General features: G+C 56.7%; 1 protein-coding gene across 3 annotated transcripts in view; it reads left to right on the top strand.

The window, feature by feature from the left end:
• RPTOR (regulatory associated protein of MTOR complex 1) overlaps window positions 1–20,548 on the top strand; it is a 327,706-nt gene that overhangs the window by 305,330 nt on the left and 1,828 nt on the right. For 2 of the 3 annotated variants that reach the window (XM_052657407.1, XM_052657405.1), the window contains 10 exons: window positions 243–348; window positions 3,535–3,649; window positions 4,843–4,967; window positions 6,075–6,179; window positions 9,697–9,744; window positions 16,104–16,210; window positions 16,912–17,039; window positions 18,680–18,766; window positions 19,640–19,756; window positions 20,024–20,153. In XM_052657407.1, coding sequence (XP_052513367.1) covers window positions 243–348; window positions 3,535–3,649; window positions 4,843–4,967; window positions 6,075–6,179; window positions 9,697–9,744; window positions 16,104–16,210; window positions 16,912–17,039; window positions 18,680–18,766; window positions 19,640–19,756; window positions 20,024–20,153 — 1,068 coding nt within the window. The remainder of the gene's footprint in view (window positions 1–242; window positions 349–3,534; window positions 3,650–4,842; window positions 4,968–6,074; window positions 6,180–9,696; window positions 9,745–16,103; window positions 16,211–16,911; window positions 17,040–18,679; window positions 18,767–19,639; window positions 19,757–20,023; window positions 20,154–20,548) is intronic. The other variant, XM_052657406.1, reaches the window with a different exon arrangement.

The following is a 20,548-nucleotide window of genomic DNA, read 5'->3' as shown; positions in this document are numbered from 1 at the left end:
CAGCCCTCCCCCCGGTCCCGGGTCCCAGAACCTCCACACCCAGCTGTCAGTAAGGGGCAATGCCCCCAGCACAGGGAGGGAAGCAGGTTCGGGAGCTTGGTGACCACCCTGTAACTGTAAGGGTCTGCTCTGACTGCTGTTGGGCACTGGACCGACCAGAGAACCAGGTTTCTTCTGCACCTGCAGAGGGGGAACCCTCTCATTTGGAAATAATTGTGTTAATTTTTTTTTTTTTGCTGGAGATTCCGGAAGAGCATGACCTGGAGAGTCAGATCCGCAAGGAGCGGGAGTGGCGGTTTCTGCGGAACACCCGTGTCCGGAAGCAGGCACAGCAGCTCATCCAGAAGGGTAAGGGGTGTTCTCAGGGGCCACCATGGGCAGTGAGCCGGCCCCCACGGGCAGTGAGCCGGCCCCCACTTGCCCTGGTGCAGGCAAGGAATGAGGCTGGCGGAGATGCTCCAGGAAGGAAGGGGTGCCACTGTGGGGCACCACTCACGTGCGGGAAGGCCTTGTCCCCAGGAACTCTGTGCCTTTGTCCCCAGGGAGACAAGGAGGCTCTCTGGGATCATCGTCCAAGGAAGCTCTTGTCTGACTGGCGGCCTCTGGGACAGTCATGACTTCTACCTTTTGTCATTTGCAGAGAGAAGGGAGCAAGCCCTCTGCAGGCCCTGGGGTCCACAGCAGGGTGGCCTGTGTCCCACCATGGGGAAAGAAGACAAACATCAGGCCCTAGTTGTATTTGCCTGGACCCCACATGGCTCCCAGATAATTGCTCCCTGTTACCCCAAGCCTGTATATCAGTCACATTTTGACCAAACCTTTTACTAAATTTGCCAACAGGTGCCCTAACTGCCCACTTTGCATACCTTCCAGCCCCACCACACCCCACCAGTGTGGGGACGTGGGCTGCCAAAGGGAGAGCTGCTGGGTCATGGGTCCCCCTTATGTCAGCTGCATCAGCCCCCAACCCTCAGGCACTGAGGCCAGGTGGGAGGGGGCAGCCAAGGGGCTCCACCCTGTGGTTAGGAGAGGGCCAGAGCACTGGGCAGCTCCCCCGCCTTCTCCTCCCTCTTTCCCAGCAGTACAGCCCTCAGGGCCCAGGAGCCAACTCAGTCCCGCAGCGATGGGTGGGCTAGTCTTCTAGCTCTGCCTGAGCCCTCGTTGCTGGGCCAGCTTTGGGCAGTGGACGATGCTCCCTGGGTACTGCACAGAGTAGATACGCAGACTCCTCACGCTTTTGTGGAATTATTTTCATGACCTTCTCTCCCTATAGTGTCAAATTCCCTTGATTATTAAGGGTTACTTTTTTTTTAATTTTTTAAAAATTTATTTATTTATTTGGCTGTGCCAGGTTTTACTTGCAGCAAGCAGGATCTTTTTAGTTGTGGCATGCAGCATGTGGGATCTAGTCCCCTGAACAGGGATCGAACCTGGGCCCCCCGCATTGGGAGCATGGAGTCTTAGCCATTGGACCACCAGAGAAGTTTTTTGTATTATGGGTTACTTTTTAAAGTTGCGGCTGAGGACCCATGAGCCCATCCCTACCTGCAGGCAGCCTGGAGTCGGGATCTCATCCCTGGCCCACCTGCCCAGGCCTGGTGCCCCCTGAGCATTTCCAGAAGCAATGCCGTTTCAGAAGCGCTTCAAGTGCATTCACGGTGCTCTCGTTGAGATGCTCAGGTCACATTCCATTAATGCGGGGTCACTTCTGCTAAAACCAATCTTGGTTGTTTGTAACTCCCCTCTGTGAAGGCGCATTCTAGATGTAGAACCCCCAGGGATGTAGAATTCAAAGTCTACCAATTTTTCCAGGAGAGCTTGAGCCGCCCAGCTTGATAGGAGCTCTTTGAATTATGGTGTCAAGGACCTGTTTTCTTGGAAGTCCATGGTTCTTTAGAACCCCAGGCCTACCAAAGGGGACAGCAGGACGAATTGGTTTCCCTGTACCCACAGGCGGCCTGGGAGCCAGTCTACAGCGAACATCTGAAGGCAGTAAAGGCCACACTCTGGGCTGGTGTTGCTTCGGTCAGCATTACACAGGGAGTGAAATTAGAGCCGGTCACTTGAGAACCAACCAGGTTTTGCAGACAGAAAAGAAAAAAATCATCTTTGTAAATTAGGGACAGGGGTTCTCTTTTCCAGTCTTTGTGGGAAAAAGATCTGCTTGTCTGACCCACACCGAAAGGAACTGCTGAGCTGCTGGAGACCTTGGCAAGTGAGCTTGCAGGCAAGAGCCTCACTGCTGGCAGACATGGGTAGAGAGGGCAGGGCCACTAGCCAGGGCACAGCCTCCTTCACTGCCTGTAGCGCTCAGAGCCTGGACTCTGTGAAACGGTGGTTTCATCTGAGGCCAGCCGTGTGCTGGGAAGGATGTGAATCATGGAATATCGCCTACAGGCCCAGCAAAGTCATCAGACAAGGCCCCGAGGCCCCAGGAGATGAGCTGGGAAAGTTAATGCCGCCTCCCCTATCTGTGACCCCTCCAGCCAGCGCCCATGACACTGCAACCTCACCATCGTGCCCAGATCTGTGCATGAGTGCAGAATGCCTGCAGTGACTTAGGACCTGGGTATCCCCTCATCTTTCCTGGGTCAAATCACACCCCCTCCCTGGGGAACCCATGGCTGAGGGGAAGGGCACCTCTGGGCAATAGTTAAACCCTCCCAGGCCTGTTTGCCTGTTAGTTTAACCCCATCCTGATGATTGAGTGGTTTTCAGTGTTAGCTGTTTCCGCAAAGGGAGGCGAAAAAGACTGAAATCGTGGGTGACAGCAGCTCACCCAGCAGGTGCCAGGTTCACGAAGCATGAGCACCACAGTCGCTCTCCTCTGTGTCACCCGAGGCCAGCTTCCAGCAGCCAAGGAGGGGGTGACCCCGGGGCTGAGTGTTGTAGGGGCTGCTTGCCCTCCACGACGGGCAGGTACAGGGCCCTGGCTCCTTTGTATGAGCCTGCATTCTTCTGCAGATACATGTGTGAACCCATCTGATGTTCCCCACACTGGTGTCCTCTTTTCGTTGCTCTTCTAGAGCTCCTCAGGGCCATAGCAGTTTTTCCCAGGTACCTGTGTTGGGGCCTGGGGAGCAGATCCCCATTCACGTCCCCTGTGTGACTCTTGATCAGCTATCTTTCCGTCATTTCAAGGTTCCCGCCTTTCCAGACTGGAGGCCCCTGCCTCCACACAGGACTTTGGCTGGGTTACGGACAGTAATGGCTGAACCCAAGCTTTAGCCTTAGGTCTGAGTTACGAATCGCCGCCTTACAGAACTTTATTCCAAAGTCTGTGACATTCTTTTCAGAAACCCTTCACCCGCGTGCACTGCTCTAAATATTGCCGATGGGCTGTCGTGAGTGTGAGCCATGCCAGCCTGTCTGTGCAGAGGCCCCGCCGTCAGGAGCCCGCCCAAACGCTGCCTCCTGCTTCCCTCTGGGCCCCTCCCAACCCCCTAGTACGAGGGGCTGGTGTCAGCCTTGGCAAAACACGGCAGTGACATTTACTGCAGATTGAGGCCCATCGCCATGTATTTCCCTCGGCAGGTATCACAAGGCTGGATGACCAGATATTTCTGAACAGGAACCCTGGCGTCCCCTCCGTGGTCAAGTTTCACCCCTTTACACCATGCGTGGCCGTCGCTGACAAAGACAGCATCTGGTAGGGGGGCGCTTATGGGGCTGGCCTTTCAGCTGGAGAACAGGTAGCCCCAGGGGTTGTGGGCGGGACACCCCGAGCCTTCGGGCTGCTTCGGGGGTGGGGGCTAGAGAACTTGCCAGCAGATGTCTCTCCTCCCGGTGCTGCCCACACCCTCCCAGGGCTGCACTTGGCCACGTTACCGCGAGCGCTCCAGTTCTGCGCAGTGAACAGAGAGCAGAGCACAGGAGCTCATTAGGACCCCCCAGTGACAGGGCATGTGAGGGACCCGCTCAGGTGCAAGGGCAGCAAGCATGCGAAGGGGGAGCGTCAGTAACAAGACACCACTTCAACTCATAGCGACTGTTGCCCTTATGTCACTGAGAAAGTGCACACTTGATGGGAGAGAGCCATGGGGACGATTATTTTTATAGCTGATAAAATGGACAGAATTCTTACCTATTTCTTCTCCTTTTTCATACATAACATAAAATTTACTGTCTTCTCCGTTTTTAAGCTTGCAGTTTAGTGGCATTAAGTGTTTTCACTTTGTTGTGCAGCCGTCACCACCGTCCACCTCCAGGACTTTTTCATCACCCCAAACTGAAACTGTGTCCCATTAAACACTGACTTTCCCTCCCCACTCCCCAGGCCCAGCATCCACCAACTTTCTGTCTCTAGGAACTGGTCTGTTCTGGGAACCTCAAATGAGTGGAATCATCTAGTATTTGCCCTTTTGTGATTGGCTTATTGCCCTTAACATACCGTCCTCAAGGTCCATCCGTGTTGTAGCAGGTGTCAGGACTTCCTTCCCTTTTAAGGTGGAATAGTGGTCCAAGTGTATGGATCACATTTTGTTTCCTCCTTCATCCATCAATGGGCACTTGGGTTGCTTCCATCCTTTGGCTGTTATGAGTGACACTGCTGTGACCTGGGTGCACATCTCTTGGATACGTACACAGAGATGGGATCCTGGACACGTGGTACTTCAGTGTTTAGTTATCTTGAGGAACCGCTCTTGTTCTGCGTGGCGGCTGCACCATCTTACATTCCTGCCAGTAGGGCACAAGGTTCCAGTTTCTCCACATTCTGACGACACTTGTCCTTCTCTGTGTGTTTGCTGGTGGCTGACCTGCTGGGTATCAGGTGGTATTTCCTTGTGGCTTTCATTTGTTCCTCCCTGATCACTCACCGTATTTCTCTCTTATTCCTTGAAGCTTTTGGGACTGGGAGAAAGGGGAGAAACTGGATTATTTCCACAACGGAAACCCTCGGTACACAAGGGTTACAGCCATGGAGTATCTGAATGGCCAGGATTGCTCCCTCCTGCTCACAGCCACAGGTGAGTAGGGCTCCCATGGTGGGGACCTAAACCCTGATGCAGAGACGGCAGGGGACAGGTGCAGGACCCCAGCACGAATTGGCAGCAAGGTTCCTGTGACTGCAGTTGTTTCTTTTGGTAAAGGGGACTGACCAATCCCAAGTGGAGGCCACCATCATGAAAGGCATACCTAGGGGCAGAGGTCCTGCTAGCAGCCCTCCCCAGGAAAATAGTCCAGCCCCAGCCCCAAGACAGCTCCCCGGCAGGCCTCAGGCAGGGAGGGGAAGACCAACCCCCACAGTGGTGCGGGAGCCAGTAGGGTCTGTGGGGCATTTGACAACGGGTCACAATGAGCCTACCTGAGCTTCAAAGAGGATGCAGAGAGGTGATTCCTTGGAAACAGCAGACATGGCAGAGGGACCAAGGGCCCTTTGGGAGTCAGGTCCCAGTGGAGAAGCAGCATGAGGCCTAAGTTCTAGAGCAGGGAGGCGTCACGTCTCAGCAGAGATCGGGCCAAATCAGCAGATGGCAGAGCCAGGGACTCTGCTCGACGCGAGTTCCCCAGTGTGTCCCCAGGTGACCTTGAACTCCCTCTGCAGCTCAAGGCCAGGTTCTCCATGAGGGGCTAGTGAGGCTGGAGAACAGGGTCCTGGGAACAGCAACACCAGGAGGAAGGAAGGAATGACAGACAGACGAACAGACAGGTGGTGGCCCCACACTCAGGCCCACCTGGCTTCCCATCTGCTGGAGAACACGGACCTCTGCCCCATCCTGGGGCTAGAGAGGCGGGGAGGGGCATCCCACCAGTCTCCTGAGTCGTGTGACGGGGTGGAGAGAGAGGCCCTGCCCCTGTGAGAGACCAGCTCTTCTTGGCAGATGATGCCCACGAAGGTAGGGGAAATCAGGAATGCCGAGGTGGGGGCTTCACCCTGAAGCCCCAAGGCAGGCCGGAAGGGGTCTCACACTGCCTGTGTGCGGCTCCTCCCCAGATGAGAGAACCGTCTGCCCCACAGGCTGCCTGCTGTGGGCCTAAGCAGCCTGTGTCCTCGGCACCCCCAGGAAAGGGGCCTCCTCCGCTTCCCAGACCAGCCCGGCCTGCGTTTTAATCTCCTTTCTCCTCTCCCCAAGATGACGGTGCCATCAGAGTCTGGAAGAACTTTGCTGATTTGGATAAGAACCCGGAAATGGTGACGGCCTGGCAGGGACTCTCGGACATGCTGCCTACCACCCGAGGTGGGTGCTCCTGGGGTCCTGCAGGAAGTCGGTCCACTCAGAGCCCCTGAGTCCCGACCCAGCCAGCTTCCCTCTTGGGAGGCTCTGCTTGCAGCGAGGTGAAGGGGAGCGGGTGTGTGTGTGTGTGTGTGTGTCTTGCCGAATTCTGAGCAGCCTGCAGCCTCTGTCCTTGGCTTGAAGCGTGTGTTGCTTGTGAGAGCGCGGGCACGGCGGGGCCTGGGGCTGCATCCTGTGCCCCTCATACCTAGAGTAATCCCCTCTCGGTGAGAAGCACACAGCGGGCACCCTGGTAGTGTCTGGTCCTCGGGAGAGGCCAGTGCACCGTCTGCCTGCTCTGGGCTGAAGGAGGTGTGGCTGCGGTGTCCGCCAGACACCACTCTGTGTGCTGCCTGTTGGTGGGCACGGCCACCCCAAGGCCAGGGTGAGAGACGCTGGCACCACCTGCCAGTCTCTGGGTCCAGGCCCATTATCGGGAGGTCTGCACCCCTCAGCCTGGCGCTCACTGTGCACCCAGCATTTATGTGGCCATCAGTCTGGATTTCCAGAGCCACCCTCCAGTGTGATCGTAAAGCCCCTGCCAGATGGAGGCAAGAGCAGCTTGCTGTTCATTGCCCCACCCCCCTCCGCCCACCTGGGGTCTCTCCGTGGCCTTGAGAGGCGATCAGGTGCTTGCGTGGCTGCTGCTCTCTCCTCCGTCTAAGCGCCCTCAGGGGCCATGGCCAGCTCCACAGCAGACACTTCCACAGCAGATACTTCCTTATATGTTAATATTTTAAGTGTTTTTACATTTTCTTCAGGGACAAAGTAGTTGTGTATCGAACCCCACAAGCCCCAGCACAGCCGTTTTTTGGTTGCCTGGGCCCCTGTGAGCCCGGGTGCTGTGCTCCCCTGGATGGCAGCTGCCGTCACAGGGTCCCTCCATCTCTCTCTTGCTTCTTCCTGTTCTCTGCCCTGCAGCGCCCCCACCTTCCACCCGCTCAGCCACTGGCCCCACCCCAGGCCTGTGCTGAGGCTCCAGGAGAGCCTCCCCGTGGTCCTTAGGTGCTCACCCTCACGTTGCAGGATATGCTGGGCAAGATGAGTCACGGTCTTCAGTCCTTAGCTTCCTGCTGCCATCCCAGCAGGCAGCCTGTCCCAGGCTCCAGCCATTCACAGACCCCTGTGTGGGGAAGGCAGGAGCTGGTGGAGACCAGGCTTCCAGCTGCGCCAGAGGATGGGAAGGTGGGGAGCCCACTTGTGGCCCAGTGAATACACTGTTGTCTAGCCTTTTCCTTTTGCAACGGTCCACCTACCTGTAGCCCCCAAATAGCTGCCACCCCCAAATGATGTATCTGTGGTGTATTTGCCCACAGCGTCGCTTGCCTTTGCTCCAGTGAAGGTGAGAGGAGCTGCCTGCCCAGGAGTCAGCATGCAGGTGGGGTGACAGGGTCTAGCTGAGCTGGCAGCAGCTCAGCCCTGGGGCACCCCTGCACTGTTGCCCCCAGACGCCACCTGTGTGTGGGGGCCGCTCCTGGCCCAGGTGTGCGCTATAGCCCTTCCTTGCAAGTGGGTTCCACTGGTGTAGACAAACGTGTGTTTCCCACAGACTCCTTCCTACTGGACCCGCCCCCTTTCCTGGGTCTCAGAAATCTCCCAGGACAGGCATCGTTGGTGAGGGCTGGTGAGGGTCTTACCTCCAAGTCTTTGTCAGCAGGTGGGGTGAGGGGGTCTTTGGGCAGGCACTCCTCGGTGGCTAAGCCAGAGTTCGTCTGACTGGGCAGCAGTGGACTTAGCAAAAAGGAAGATGTTACTTCCTCACTCTTTCTGGAGGAGTGGAAGGTAGAAGGGGCAGGGCACCTGGGAGGCCAGCTGCTTTAAAAGTTCAGGACAGGAAGAGCTTATGTGTTGCAGGGCCTGGGAGGGGTGCCCCGAGAACCAGGGACCCCCGCACACTCCAGCCTCCATAGCTTCCCTCTGCAGCACAGGGACTGCAACCCCAGCAGGGCCAGAGAGACCCCAATTATCATTTCCATTTCAGGAGCTCAAGCTCAGTAACCAAGGGGCGAGGCTGGTGAATTTCTGGCCCCTCTGCCAACTTCTTGGTGCCTTCTGCCCATCAGTACCTGCTGTCTTTCTCTTCACTCATCTTGGCCTCTGACTTGAGAGTCACAGAGCTGTTGGCCGTGATTCTGAGGGGAGAACTAGCAGCTTCTAAGGCCATTGCTTGTCAGCGTCTGGGGGCCCCCCTGCAGCCTGAGGCCCTTCAGAGTCCTGGCTGTGGTCCCCCGGGACCTTGTCAGGCAGAAGCAACAGCCCCCACTCCCTGCTCCAGATTACCTCCCGGGCCTGTGAAACTCACTGTGCTGCACAGGGAGGTCCTCCGCCTGGTCTCGGGTCCCAGGCACCCTCGAGCTGTGTAGGGGGGATGAGGCACCCTGAGGGGAGGGGCTGCCATCGTCAACTCCTCCATGAACCTGTGACAGGGGATCCTACACAGCTCTGCACCCTGCAAGGCCCAGCCCACCTTGTCCTTCAGCTCCAGAGATCATGGGGGTCTCGTCTGTGAACACTGGCATGTAAGGCACGTGGGAGGGAGGACTTGGCGCCCCCTGAGCAGTGGGGAAACTCTGCCTGTGAGGTTCTCCTGTGTGCTCTCCAGCTCAGAATTCACTCACCGGGTCACTGTCATGGCAGCCTGTTTGCAAAGATCTGAACCGGTGGTTTGGGACTAAAGAGACTGTTTTTGGAAGGAGCCCTACCCCTGCCTTTTGGAAGTTGTGTGAAATGTGCAGGGTCTCCACATCATCTTAGCATGCCCCTGGCTCATGTGTGTACATGTGTACCCAGGCACGGACACGCATGCATGCATGTGCACATGTGAACACGTATACTCCTGTGCATGCTTGTGCAGTTAACCTGGGGACAGCCCCCTCATGGGGATCCCCCATGGTCAGGAGAACTGAAGTCAGTCTGGGTTCCTGGCCAACCCCTGGAGCTGAGTGAGCCATGTTCTGAAATAGAACCGGCGGTGGTACCACCCATCATAAGGCCGAGGTGCCCACAGTCACCTGGACACAAGCACCATTCCCCGGAGGCCTCCTCACCGACCCGAGGCCTCGTGAACGAAGAGCCGTCCTCACTCAGGACCTAGACAGAGGGTTGCCTCCGCTCCTCCGGCCGTGGCCAGTGGGTCCGCTCCTGCCAGTCGGGCCGCACTAACCGTGTGTGGGACCGGCCACTAACTGCCTCGCTGGAAGCGCCACGCATGTCAGGCCACGTTTCCCTTGAGTCTCAGCACCTTCTGATTTCCCATCTTGAGTCTTTTTTTAGCCAAAACCTACAGTCGTTGAGTTTTCAAGTTCGTAGGTACTTTGGCCCTTGTCTTCCGACTGCAGCTGTGGCCCGGGCCATTGTCTGCCCCCTCCCCTGTTTCCTTCACCGTGCTTCCTGACTCTGTGGTGTGTTTAATTCTGGCTGATTTGCCTCTGGCTGGCCAGCTTCCCCTTGCATCAAGCCCATAATCCCTGTTTCCTCACAGGTCTGGCCCGAAAGGTCTCGATCTTTCTTGACCACAGTAAGCAGGGAGGTGAGTGCCTTCCCCTTATCTGTGAGGGCTGGGCGGGAGCCGGCTCCTCTGCTCTGCAAGACAACATTGGCTTGCCCACCGTGCTCTCAGGCGGCAGAGGGTCAGGGCTGTGGTTTTTCTTATTCCCTCATCCACATACTCTCCTCTAATACAAAAGACCTCACTTGTTGAGCACTCAAATCTCATAGGATGAGTGAGGTGGCTGCATGCAGCTCTGGAAAGAGACCTCAGTGAGAGCCGTAGACAGGACTGTCCCTGAGAGCCAAGGCCTCGTCGCGCCTCCCAGCCTCCTTAGTGGCCTCACTCTGGCCTGGCTCGAGGACGGTTCAGCTCCGTGCTCCACGCCACCTTCGCAGCAGCCTTGGAACGGGGATCATCCCAGTCTACATATGCGGCAGTGCGGATGGCGCAGCTCTCAGGCTCCCAGGGAGACGTCTCACGATTCCATTAGGACAGAGATAGGTGTCATTCCAAAGTGAGATTTGTGTTCCCACCAAATTTTTTCAAAGAGACTATTTCCTAGAATTGAATGTGGAGTTTCTTGAAGCATCTGTTTCCATCTGAAAATCCATATATAGGTTTGATAGTTACCAAAACGCCCATCTGCAGTTGCCTGTGCATACACTGGGTTGGCAAACTTAAAATACGCATGCTCAAAATGAGTCCTTTTCTCTCCTGATTTCACTAGTGGGGTAAGTTGTAAAGAGATGGAGCCTTATGAATCCTGGCAGCAGATAGAATTCTTGACCTTTAACTTGCAGCATCTGAGTTTAGAGAGTGACCAGCCCTGTGGTGAACTCCCCATCCTGGGTCTGTCTTTAGTTGCTCTCTCGACAAGAGTTCCTTGCAGGAAGGCAGTGGTGGCCACGGGTCTGACAGGGTCCCTCATGCCACCAGAACTGGAGGGATGGAGAAGGGGGTCCCGGGAGGCTAAGAACAAGATGTCCTTACAAACGTGCAAACTCACAGTTTGATATTTTACAAAGGACTCTTCTAGTAAAAAGTTCAAAATGAAGGAAAAATAGAGAAAACCCAGGACTGACTCCATCTTCACTCCTCCGCTTTCCGCCACCAGCGACAGTAGTGGCGATAACCAGAAGGGGTTCTCTCAGAAAGGGCCTCAGAGGAACGACAGGGTCACTGGCCCCAAAATCCTGAAGAGAAACCAGGGAACGCCTTTCACAGCCTTTCTCTGGGGCACCTGGGGGAGAGCGGCCCTGACCCCTGGTTGTCACGTGCGTGGAGGGCAGCAGTGACCCCGGAGGGCAGGGAACAGATCGTCCAGCACCCGTGTGTGAACTGGACGTAAACCGTGGGCCTCGTCGCCTGGAGCAGCTGGGCAGCGAGCAGGGCGCCAGCCACAGAGTGCTGGGGTGGCTGGTGGGACTAGGAGGGCCACAGCCACCCTTCTCTCCCACCTGCACACCTCCTCTGGCATCACAGGCATCTGGAATCAAATCTTAGGGGAGGCCCTCTCAGTGCTGGAGCCAGGACACAAGGCCAGGTGGTGGCTCCCGTGGGCCCACAGGGCAGGCACATGGGCCACAGGGAATGACAGTTCCCTCCTCACCCAGGACACGTGTGCCCAGCCCCACTGACAGGGAACACCTTCGCAGCTGCCAAGTGTCCTAGGCTGTCTCCCTAAGTGAGAAACAGAGGTTTAGGTGAAATCATTTGCCCCTGAAGAGCCCGGTTTCTGTTGCCAGCCCAGTTCTGAGCCTCTGAACCTGCCAGGTGTCTAGAAGTGTTCACAGGCCCTGAGAGAGGCCTTACCTCATGGGAAGGTGCTGTGTCTGCATCCCCGGGGAGGCAGTGGGGGTCGCCATCCCTCAGGTCTGAGGTTTTCACATGTGCTGGTGGAGTGGGGGCCTGCCCCTCCTCCTTGGAGTTCTAGATCCATCACTCCCAAGGGCATTTCAGGTTGGGGGTGATGGGTCCTTAGTCATAGGTCCACATAATGGGTCCTCAGAGGTCAGATCCCTGTGTTGGTTCTCAGAGGCATATTCCAGACGGCGGGGGGGTCCTTAGAGGTCAGTCTGGACTGGCCGCTGAGCCTGGAGGGCCGATCATGGACATCACAAAGACCCAAGCCTCTGAAACAACGCGTTTCTTCTGTCTGCTGTGCCTGGGTTCTGCCTGGCCCCTGACTTACACGTTCGAGCTTGCTATTCCCCAGCCCTCCCTGCACAGTATGCCTATATTTTAATGAAGAAATCCCCTCTTTGGCCAGCTTTTGGAGAAGAACATGTGAGCAGGGCTCGTATCCAGAATAAAGTCAGCTGAGAATCTCTGCCTCCTGGCGAGGGCCACCCCACCCATGGCTCCCTGGCAGTGAGAGCGACATCACACTAGATGGACTGTGCTCTTGGGCACTCGGTGCCCGCCCAGCAGGGGAGAGGCTGCAGCACACACACAGCCTCCGTTCATTAACCACCCTCGGTGTCCTCAACGTAGCGGCATGGACCAGGAGGAGGGACCGTCCGGAGGGAAGCCCAGAGCAGTCTGCCTGCTCCTGAAAAACAGGAAAGGGCCAGGGGACCAGGGGGCTGGGGCTCTCCCCACCATGGTCACTTCTCTGGGCATGGGGAAGGAGGGGAACACTGCTGAGGCCATGCTCCCCAGGAACAAAGTGATTGGAATCTGCACTCTAGTTCAAGATCATGATGTTCCTGTCTTATGAGTTTTACTTAAATCACAGCCATCAGTTTTGTTCCTTGTATTCAACATGTCAAGAAGAGTGTCACCTTTTTTATCATCTTTTCCCAACTCGTGATGAGTCAGATCATCTCTCCTCCGCTGTGTCTAGAGGTCGAGACACAGGCTTGGCTGGGAAAGGTCTCAAGGAGGAAAGCCAGTGATTACATTCGGATCTGGGTCAGAGGACCGGCCAGGGCCCCAGACCTGCAGGAGAATGAGATGGGGGCCAGCAGGTGCAGGAAGGACTCTTCCTGGAGGTGGGTCAGGATGTGAGCAGACTGTTGTTTTTATCCCAACAGTTTTTCCATTGGTCTGAGACTCTTCCACAGATAGGAGCTCACTGTCTTAGGGGACACAACTTCTACAAACAGGCCCAGTTCAGAAAGCAGCCTTGCCCAGAATTGTCTGCACATGCGGGGCACCTGCCTCCCCAACATGCACAGGACTCGGGAAAACTCTAGGAAACCCGTTTCTTATCTCTGCTGGCCTCTGTGCTTTAGAACTAGTTTAAACCAGAATCTGAAGCTCAGTGGTCCACATCAGAGAGTCCAGATTTGAAACAGGACTCAGAGCTAATGTAACCTATGTCCCCAGATCCTCTGACGGCTGCACGGACACACCTTCCCGTGCCTGCATGCAGATGGAGACACGGGGCCTGAAATAGGGGCTCTATCTCCCCAAATTAATGTGTTGGAGTCCTCACCCCCAGCACTCAGAGGGCAACTGTATTTGAGAGAAGGATTCAGTTGAAATGAAGTCACTGGGCTGGGCCCTAACGCAGGGCAGGCTCCTACCAGCTCTGAATCCACCATGAAGGAGATGCAGCGAGAAGAAAGTTGCCACTGCTTCATCTGAAGGCCAGGTGGGCCTTCTCGCTCCATTGGGAATGGCCACAGCCTCCCCTCTGCTTCCTGCATAGGCTTGGGGCTGAGACCCCTCCCAGTCCTTGTGTGGTCCCCCTGGATTCTCCGCAACTTGTTCCCATGATCCCAGAGCATCCCAGGTGTCACCTGGCCCCATGCTCAGTGGAGGACCACTCCTTAATTACACTGCTCCTGAAAACTCAGGGCCAACACGGAGCTCCCAGCAGACTGTTAAGCATGCCTGAGAACACAGGCCACCCCAGCAGTGATCCATGGATTTAGGAGTCTATAAGCCTCTGCAGTGACCTGGTTCCCAAAGTCCGGTCCTGGGTGGGTGCATCCTCTGTGATTCATTCACATAATGCCCACCAGGCACATCATGAGGGGAAGCAGTGGCCTGGTTTCAGGCTCTGCTTGTGGGCTGACTGGTCGCAGTGTGACCTGGGCTTTCCTAGACAGAAGTGGGACTCACTTGTCATACCATTTCATCTGCCATGCCTGCCGCCTTGTCACCTGCGGAAACTTATGGTACTTTGGGGTGTTTCCTCCTGCCTGGGGTCAGGGGTGTTGCAGTGGAGAGACTGCATTCTAAAAGGTGAAACAAAGGCTGGTCCATTTGTTGTGTGGAGCTGACATTTCTGCAGAGTAGACATGACAGCTGCCGGCAAAACAGGAAGTACGGGGCAGGGGATGTGGGAGGTGATGCCTCTGGAACAGGGAGACATCATGGCCTCGCGTGGTTGAGAAGGTGACTGAGCATAATATGGAGGGGCTGTGTGGATGTCAGGAGAGGGGCGTTCCAGGCACAGGGTCCAGTTAAGAGGACCAAGCTGGTCCCTTTTGGGCAGAATGGGAGTCCATTTGGGAGGCCACTGGGAGTCTCTGGAGCAAGGGTCGAGGGACTCAGATCTGAGCAGGAAGCTGAAGTGATGTGTACAAATGAGAATCTGGGGTTCAAGAGAGAGATCAGGCACTTGGATGGAACTCTGTAGCCTGAAGGGAACATATCAGAAAAGAACAAATGAGAGTCACGCCCTCCAGCTCAGGAATTTGGAAGAAGAGTAGGCACCCACAGAAAGAGAAGGGAAAACCACAGAGCCAAACACAGGAGCTGCTGCCACGAAAAGCAGAGACAGATGTATGAAAAGCACGGTGACTTCAGTTTAGACTTGGGTGTGACCAAAGAAAACATAGATAAAGTCATGTCAGTGACAGAACAGGAAAGGATATTTGCACCCTATGAGTTAGGCCATCAGTGTCAGGATAGATATTGAAACATGCAGGGGCCTTCCCTGGTGACTCAGTGGTAAAGAATCCACCTGCCAATGCAAGAGACACAGGTTCGATAGCTGATCCGGGAAGATCCCACATGCCTTGGAGCAACGAAGGCCATTCACCACAACTGTTGAGCCTGTCTCTCGAGCCCAGAACTGCAACTACAGAGCCTGCTTGGCGCAACTACTGAAGCCCACATGGCCTAGAGCCTGTGCTCCACAATGAGGGAAGCCACCTCGGTGAGAAACCCACACGCTGCAATTAGAGAGTAGCCCCCGCTCTCCGCTCCTAGAGAAAAGCCTGCACCGCACCAAAGACCCAGCACAGCCAAATATATAAATATATAAATAAAAATATATATATTTTAATTATTTAAAGGTATGCAGGCTTCACACACCAATGCTGACCAGGATTTAGGGAAACCACACCTTGTGTCCATTTCTGCTGAGACTGCAGGCCAGCATCCGCTCTGGGAGTGGATGGCCATTCCTGGGGAGGTGCGAAGCACAGATGGACATGTCCCCTTCCTGGAGCTGCCACCACCTCCTTACGCACAGGGAGCATGGAAACGTCGTCAGGGTGGCGTGGCTTACAAACTCGGGATCATGGACGTGAAGGGCTTGTTCTCCAAGAGCGTGTTACCCACAAATTTATACGAATTAGCCAGATCTGCATTCATAGATTTGGGTGAAACCTCACCCTATAACCTTACAGAAAAAACACAAGTTGCCAGAAAATATACTCCCAGTTGAAACTGGCAACTTCTGAGAGGTAAGAGATGCATTTCGTGGTTTTGGACACATGGCCCTGCATTGGAATGCACAGAGGCAGGCCTGGGAGGATGCCTGCAGCCTGGGGGCAGTTCATCTGGGGAAAGGGCAGGCACGTGAGGCTTTTATTGTCTTAAATTTCATTTCTTTTCAAGAAAAAAAAATGACAAGATATTAGAAACTCTTAGATCTGAGTGGTGTGTTCAGGGATTTCTGTTGTGTTTTTTCTGTTTGTTTGAAATACAATTAAATTTTTAAATTAAAATCTTATTTTAGAGTCCCTCCTGTGAGGTCAGTGCTGCCCTTAGGGAGGCTGAAGGTTCTCACCACACCCCGCCCCAACCCCCACCCCGCCCAGTCCGAGGAAAGGGCTACCTACCCCTTGATTCATTCACCACTGGTTATCTGTGGTCAGCCCCCTGCCTCCATGAGGGGCAGCCACAAAGCTCTTCATCCCCAGGGGACTGCAGGACCCAGAGGACTCAAACCTGTGTGCCTCTGACACCCTTTCTCAAGTCTCCAGACCTGCCAGTCATGCCCAAGTGTCCTGGAAGGTGGGCATCTTGGACAAACGGCCCTGAGATCCTGCTCTCCCTCTGGCAGGTGCCTGAAGACAGCAGAGATACGGAGAAGGCTCTGAATTGTCACCCCAACCTCAAGCTTGTGTGGGGTTGGAGACCCACCCTGTGGGTCTTGAGCAACTGCCCAGACCAGGCTCCCCCAGTGACACTGGTGCACATCTGTGTCTCTCCAGGAGCTGGGATGGTGGTGGACTGGGAGCAGCAGACCGGCCTCCTTATGAGCTCGGGAGACGTGCGCATCATCCGGATCTGGGACACAGACCGCGAGATGAAGGTGCAGGTGAGCACACCATCCCTTGCGGGGCTTCCCCGGAGGCGCAGCAGGCAGTGTGCCCAGACCCCGCCATCCTCCCCAGCTCCACTCACCCTCAAGGTCAAGGGCCAAGAATGAGGGTCTGTGGAAGTGCTCTGAGCAGGCGGTGTCCCCAGAGGTGGGGGACAGAGGAAAGTAGGCCCAGTCAGGCTGCCTCCCACCTTTTAAATGGATACAATGATTCAGTTTCCTTCCCTGTTGGATCTCTTCCTTGTGTGCGCCTCAGCCGCAAACTTCTTCTGATTGGAAAAGCACTTTCCCCTCTTGGGCCCCATTTTTTTGTCTCCTGCTCTTTCCTGCTGAGCGTTCATCACACCTCCTGCCCTTCTCCAGCTTTTACAGCTGCCAGGAGGAGAGGTGAGAGGATGGTTTATGGGTGGCAGGATTCCTCCTGGACCCTTCCCTGAACTAATTACGAGGTTTAAGAGGGAGCTGACAAGGATTCCTCCTGCCGAAATGTGCTTCATCCTCCTTAGGAGAGAGGGAGACATTGGAAAGTTTAATGGTCACGGAGGTGTTTGCGGCTGTGTCCTCTGGGCTGCGGGCCTCGGGCCCAGGCTGTAACTAGGGCAGATGGAGCCTGACTGCCTCTGGGCCCAGCTCCTCGGGCGGCTGGCGAGGGCGGGGCCCTGACCCCAGGGTGCTTGATGGGTCTGCGTCGGCCCTAGGACATCCCCACGGGCGCCGACAGCTGCGTGACGAGCCTCTCCTGCGACTCCCATCGCTCCCTCATTGTGGCCGGGCTCGGCGACGGCTCCATCCGCGTCTATGACAGGAGGATGGCACTCAGCGAATGGTAACTGGGCCTCGCCTACCCCTCCATCTCCTGGGCTCAGGGGGAGCGAGCCCCCCGGGCCAGACGGCCGCTCCCCCCAGAGCCGCACCCCCCGGCGCGTGGAGGAGCACAGCTTCCCGCCAGCTGTGGACGGGCTGTTCTGAACACAGGCTGAGGGAGGACATCCCAGCGAGTCGCTGCCTTCTCGGCCTCCATTCCCCCCTGAACACAGACAAGGCTACTGCCTCCCAGGTCAAACTCATGGACAGCCGAGGAGATGGCGTTAGGAACAGCTCTGGGCCACACACCGTGGCTGCTCTGGGCACCGCCACTCTGCCCTGGGCTGAGGCCCCCAGGGGCCTTGCACTGTGCCCCGTGTGGGCCGGTGAGCATGGAGGTCCAGATGCTTGTCACACACAGCTGGTAAATGACAGAGCCCCACGGGAAGGCGGGCCCGGGCTCCCAGGTGATGTTTACTGAACACCCACCTTGTCCCAGGGAATGGGGAGCAGTAGGTGGGCCCGTGTACAGCCACAGGAGCTAACGGGGTCCTCGGGGGAGGGGAGTGAGAGGAGACAGGACGGGACGGGGCCGAGCTGGGCCTGAGCACAGGTGAACCCCATAGGTGGCACCAGCAGGAAGAGAGTGCAGGGCTGGGGGCAGCCGGGAGGACCGGTACGGACCCAGGCAGCCAGCAGGGGCGCCAGCCAGTCTGGCAGGAGTTTGTGCCTGAGGCTTGGATGACAAGTGGGCCCCAGGCAGCCCCTGGTTCGCATGGTCCCTGCAGGTCTCTGCAGGAGGGTCCCCACCGAAAACCTACACTGCCCACCAGAAGCACCCATCATGGAAGTGGGGGAGCAAGGTTCCCTTCTGGGGTGATGAAAATATTCTAAAATTGTGTGATGGTTGCACAGCTGTAAGAACATGTCAAATCAGTGAATACATGCTTACGGGAGACTCTTCCTGTATGTGAATCAGATGTCAATCAGACTTATTGTAAGAAGCCTCCCTGGGCAGGCAAATCGACAGGAGCTGAGGGTCACAGAGCGGCTGTGAGGGAGGGGCTGGGGTCCCCAGACCTCCTCTTCGGCCTGAGGTCTGAGGACAGAGACACGGGCTCCCGGGCATCCCTGGGCAGAGACCTGTGTGTGCTGGGTGTAACTGTGTCCTGGACCCTTCCTGGGGGTCACACTGTGACCCCCACCTCCCCGTCACGTGCATCCCAATCCCGCTGCCAGTCATGGACCGCATCAGGCTTTCAGGAAAGCCCGTGTCCCTCTGCTTCAACAGCTTTACAGTCTGGGGTTCTCGGTCCCAGCCCTCAAGCCTACAGGGAGATGCAGTGTGAAGTCCTGGTAGGGGGGCTGGCAGTGCCTGGGGCCCCGAGAGGACATGACAGCCACCCCGCCTCCAGAGGCCCCAGCATGGCCTGAGGTGACCAGGGAGGGGCATGCCAGTGGGGCGAGGTCCCTCAGTCATTCACAGCGAACATGAGAGTGAGGGCTGACCTCCGCGCATGGGCAGACCGTGGACACTTTACATAAACGCCCAGTTCCCTCTGCTCAAAACAAAGTCCACTCTGCCTCCCATCCTGATGCCTCGGAGTGTCAGGGAGGCCCACAGCTGTGCCCAGGCCCTGACCCCTCCTTGCTCCCCTCCAGCCGCGTCATGACCTACCGGGAGCACACGGCCTGGGTGGTGAAGGCCTACCTCCAGAAGCACCCCGAGGGCCACATCATGAGCGTCAGGTAATGAGTGTGGAATATTCATGAGACATTTTGCTGTAAAAACATTATTTTCCCTCCATCTAAAATATGTCCTTGGTATTTAAACAGCTGGGAAATATGGCATTTCAGGGTAGTAATTAACTTCTGCTCTGGGACTGGCCAGAAAGGTCGGGGCCAGCACCAGGGCAGGGACAGCAGGTCCTCCCGCTGGAGAGCCTGGCCTGCGGGCGTCCTGTGGGCGGCAGGAGAGGGGGTGAACGAGGCAACCGGAGCACAGCCTCCCCGCGACAGCAGCATCTGGCGGGTGTGTGCCAGGATCACCGTGCGGACCCATCGTCTGCCCATAAATCCATTCCTGCTGCCCGGTAAATCCTGTGCTGAGAGCGGCAGATATTTATTTGCCCGTTAAAGGGGCAGCAAATGTAATTTACTGTTACAAAGCCACCATTTCTCCAAAGAGATGCTCTTCCCTCATTTGTAATGTGCAAACAGAACACAGCTTTCAAAATGCTGTCTGCCTGGCCCAGGGCAGGAAGAGGTGACCTCCCATCTTCCCCTCCCACCCATCACCACATCCCCGCTATGCAAAATCTAATATCTGGCCGGAAATGAACAAATAACTCACAGCTTCCCCCAGGTCTTTGCTCACCCTGCTGTGTGCCTCAGCAGCTAGGCCCTTTCTGACTGTAGGGAGGGGTCCCCAGGGCTCAGCAGCAGGCCTGGTGCCAGAGTCAGTAGGGTGGGCCCATGTGCCATCCAGGGGCCTCCCTGGACACTCTGAGGGTCCAGGGGACCATGGCCTTGAATAGCATGTGTGGACGGCCCCTGACTGCACGTGGTGCATCCTGGGGCCCCGGTATGCCTACCCAGCATCACCACGACCCCCTCCCGCAGCGTCAACGGGGACGTGCGCTTCTTTGACCCTCGGCTGCCAGAGTCTGTGAACGTCCTGCAGATTGTGAAGGGGCTGACGGCGCTCGACATCCACCCCCAGGCAAACCTGATTGCGTGGTAGGTGCTGCCTCTTCTCTGCCCCCCGCCCTGCCCAGCCGGCTCCCCGGGCCCTGTGTAACAGCAGGCACCACGACCCACCCCCACACCTGTGGAGGAGAGCTGGGTGGAGGGACTGAGTGTGGGGCCCTTTTGCTGCTCCTCAGCTGCCTGGCCTTACAGCCCTTGAGGCTCAAGCCCCCTCGTGGGGGTGACCAGAGAGGAGCCCCCTCTCCCTACGGACACGCCCACCTCCCCGCACTGACCGCCAGGCCTTCTCCTGTGCAGCGGCTCCATGAACCAGTTCACCGCCATCTACAACGGCAGTGGAGAGCTGATCAACCATATCAAGTACTACGACGGCTTCATGGGCCAGCGGGTCGGCGCCATCAGCTGCCTGGCCTTCCACCCACACTGGGTCTGTGTCTCTGCCCCCGTCAAGGGCTGGGGATTCGGGAGGCGTGGGGAGGCGCTAGCAGCGGCAGGCAGAGGCCCCCGCCCCTCACCACAGTCGGCCACCCCAGGATCTCCAGGGGCCATAGCCCCAAGACCACTCCCTCTGGAAGCAGCATCAAATTCCCTGTCACTCAGGGCAGACATGAAGTAGCCCCGCTCTTCGCGACCCTGCTGGCCCCTGCATAGACCCCAGCCCCAGAGAAAGCTCCCCTTGAAAAGTCCACTGGGGTAGGAGCAGCCCAGACCCCATGACCTGGGTGACGGCGCCATCCTAAATTACAGTCAGCCATGTGGCTGGGGGCTGCTGTGTTTTAAATTAGGATTCTCCCTATCTGCCTGTGTGCAGTGCGAGGCTCC

The sequence above is a fragment of the Budorcas taxicolor genome, chromosome 19, assembly GCF_023091745.1.
Source record: "Budorcas taxicolor isolate Tak-1 chromosome 19, Takin1.1, whole genome shotgun sequence".
Taxonomy (NCBI): domain Eukaryota; kingdom Metazoa; phylum Chordata; class Mammalia; order Artiodactyla; family Bovidae; genus Budorcas; species Budorcas taxicolor.
The sequence above is the reverse complement of the archived record's forward strand: the minus strand, read 5'-3'. Positions and strand labels throughout refer to the sequence as shown.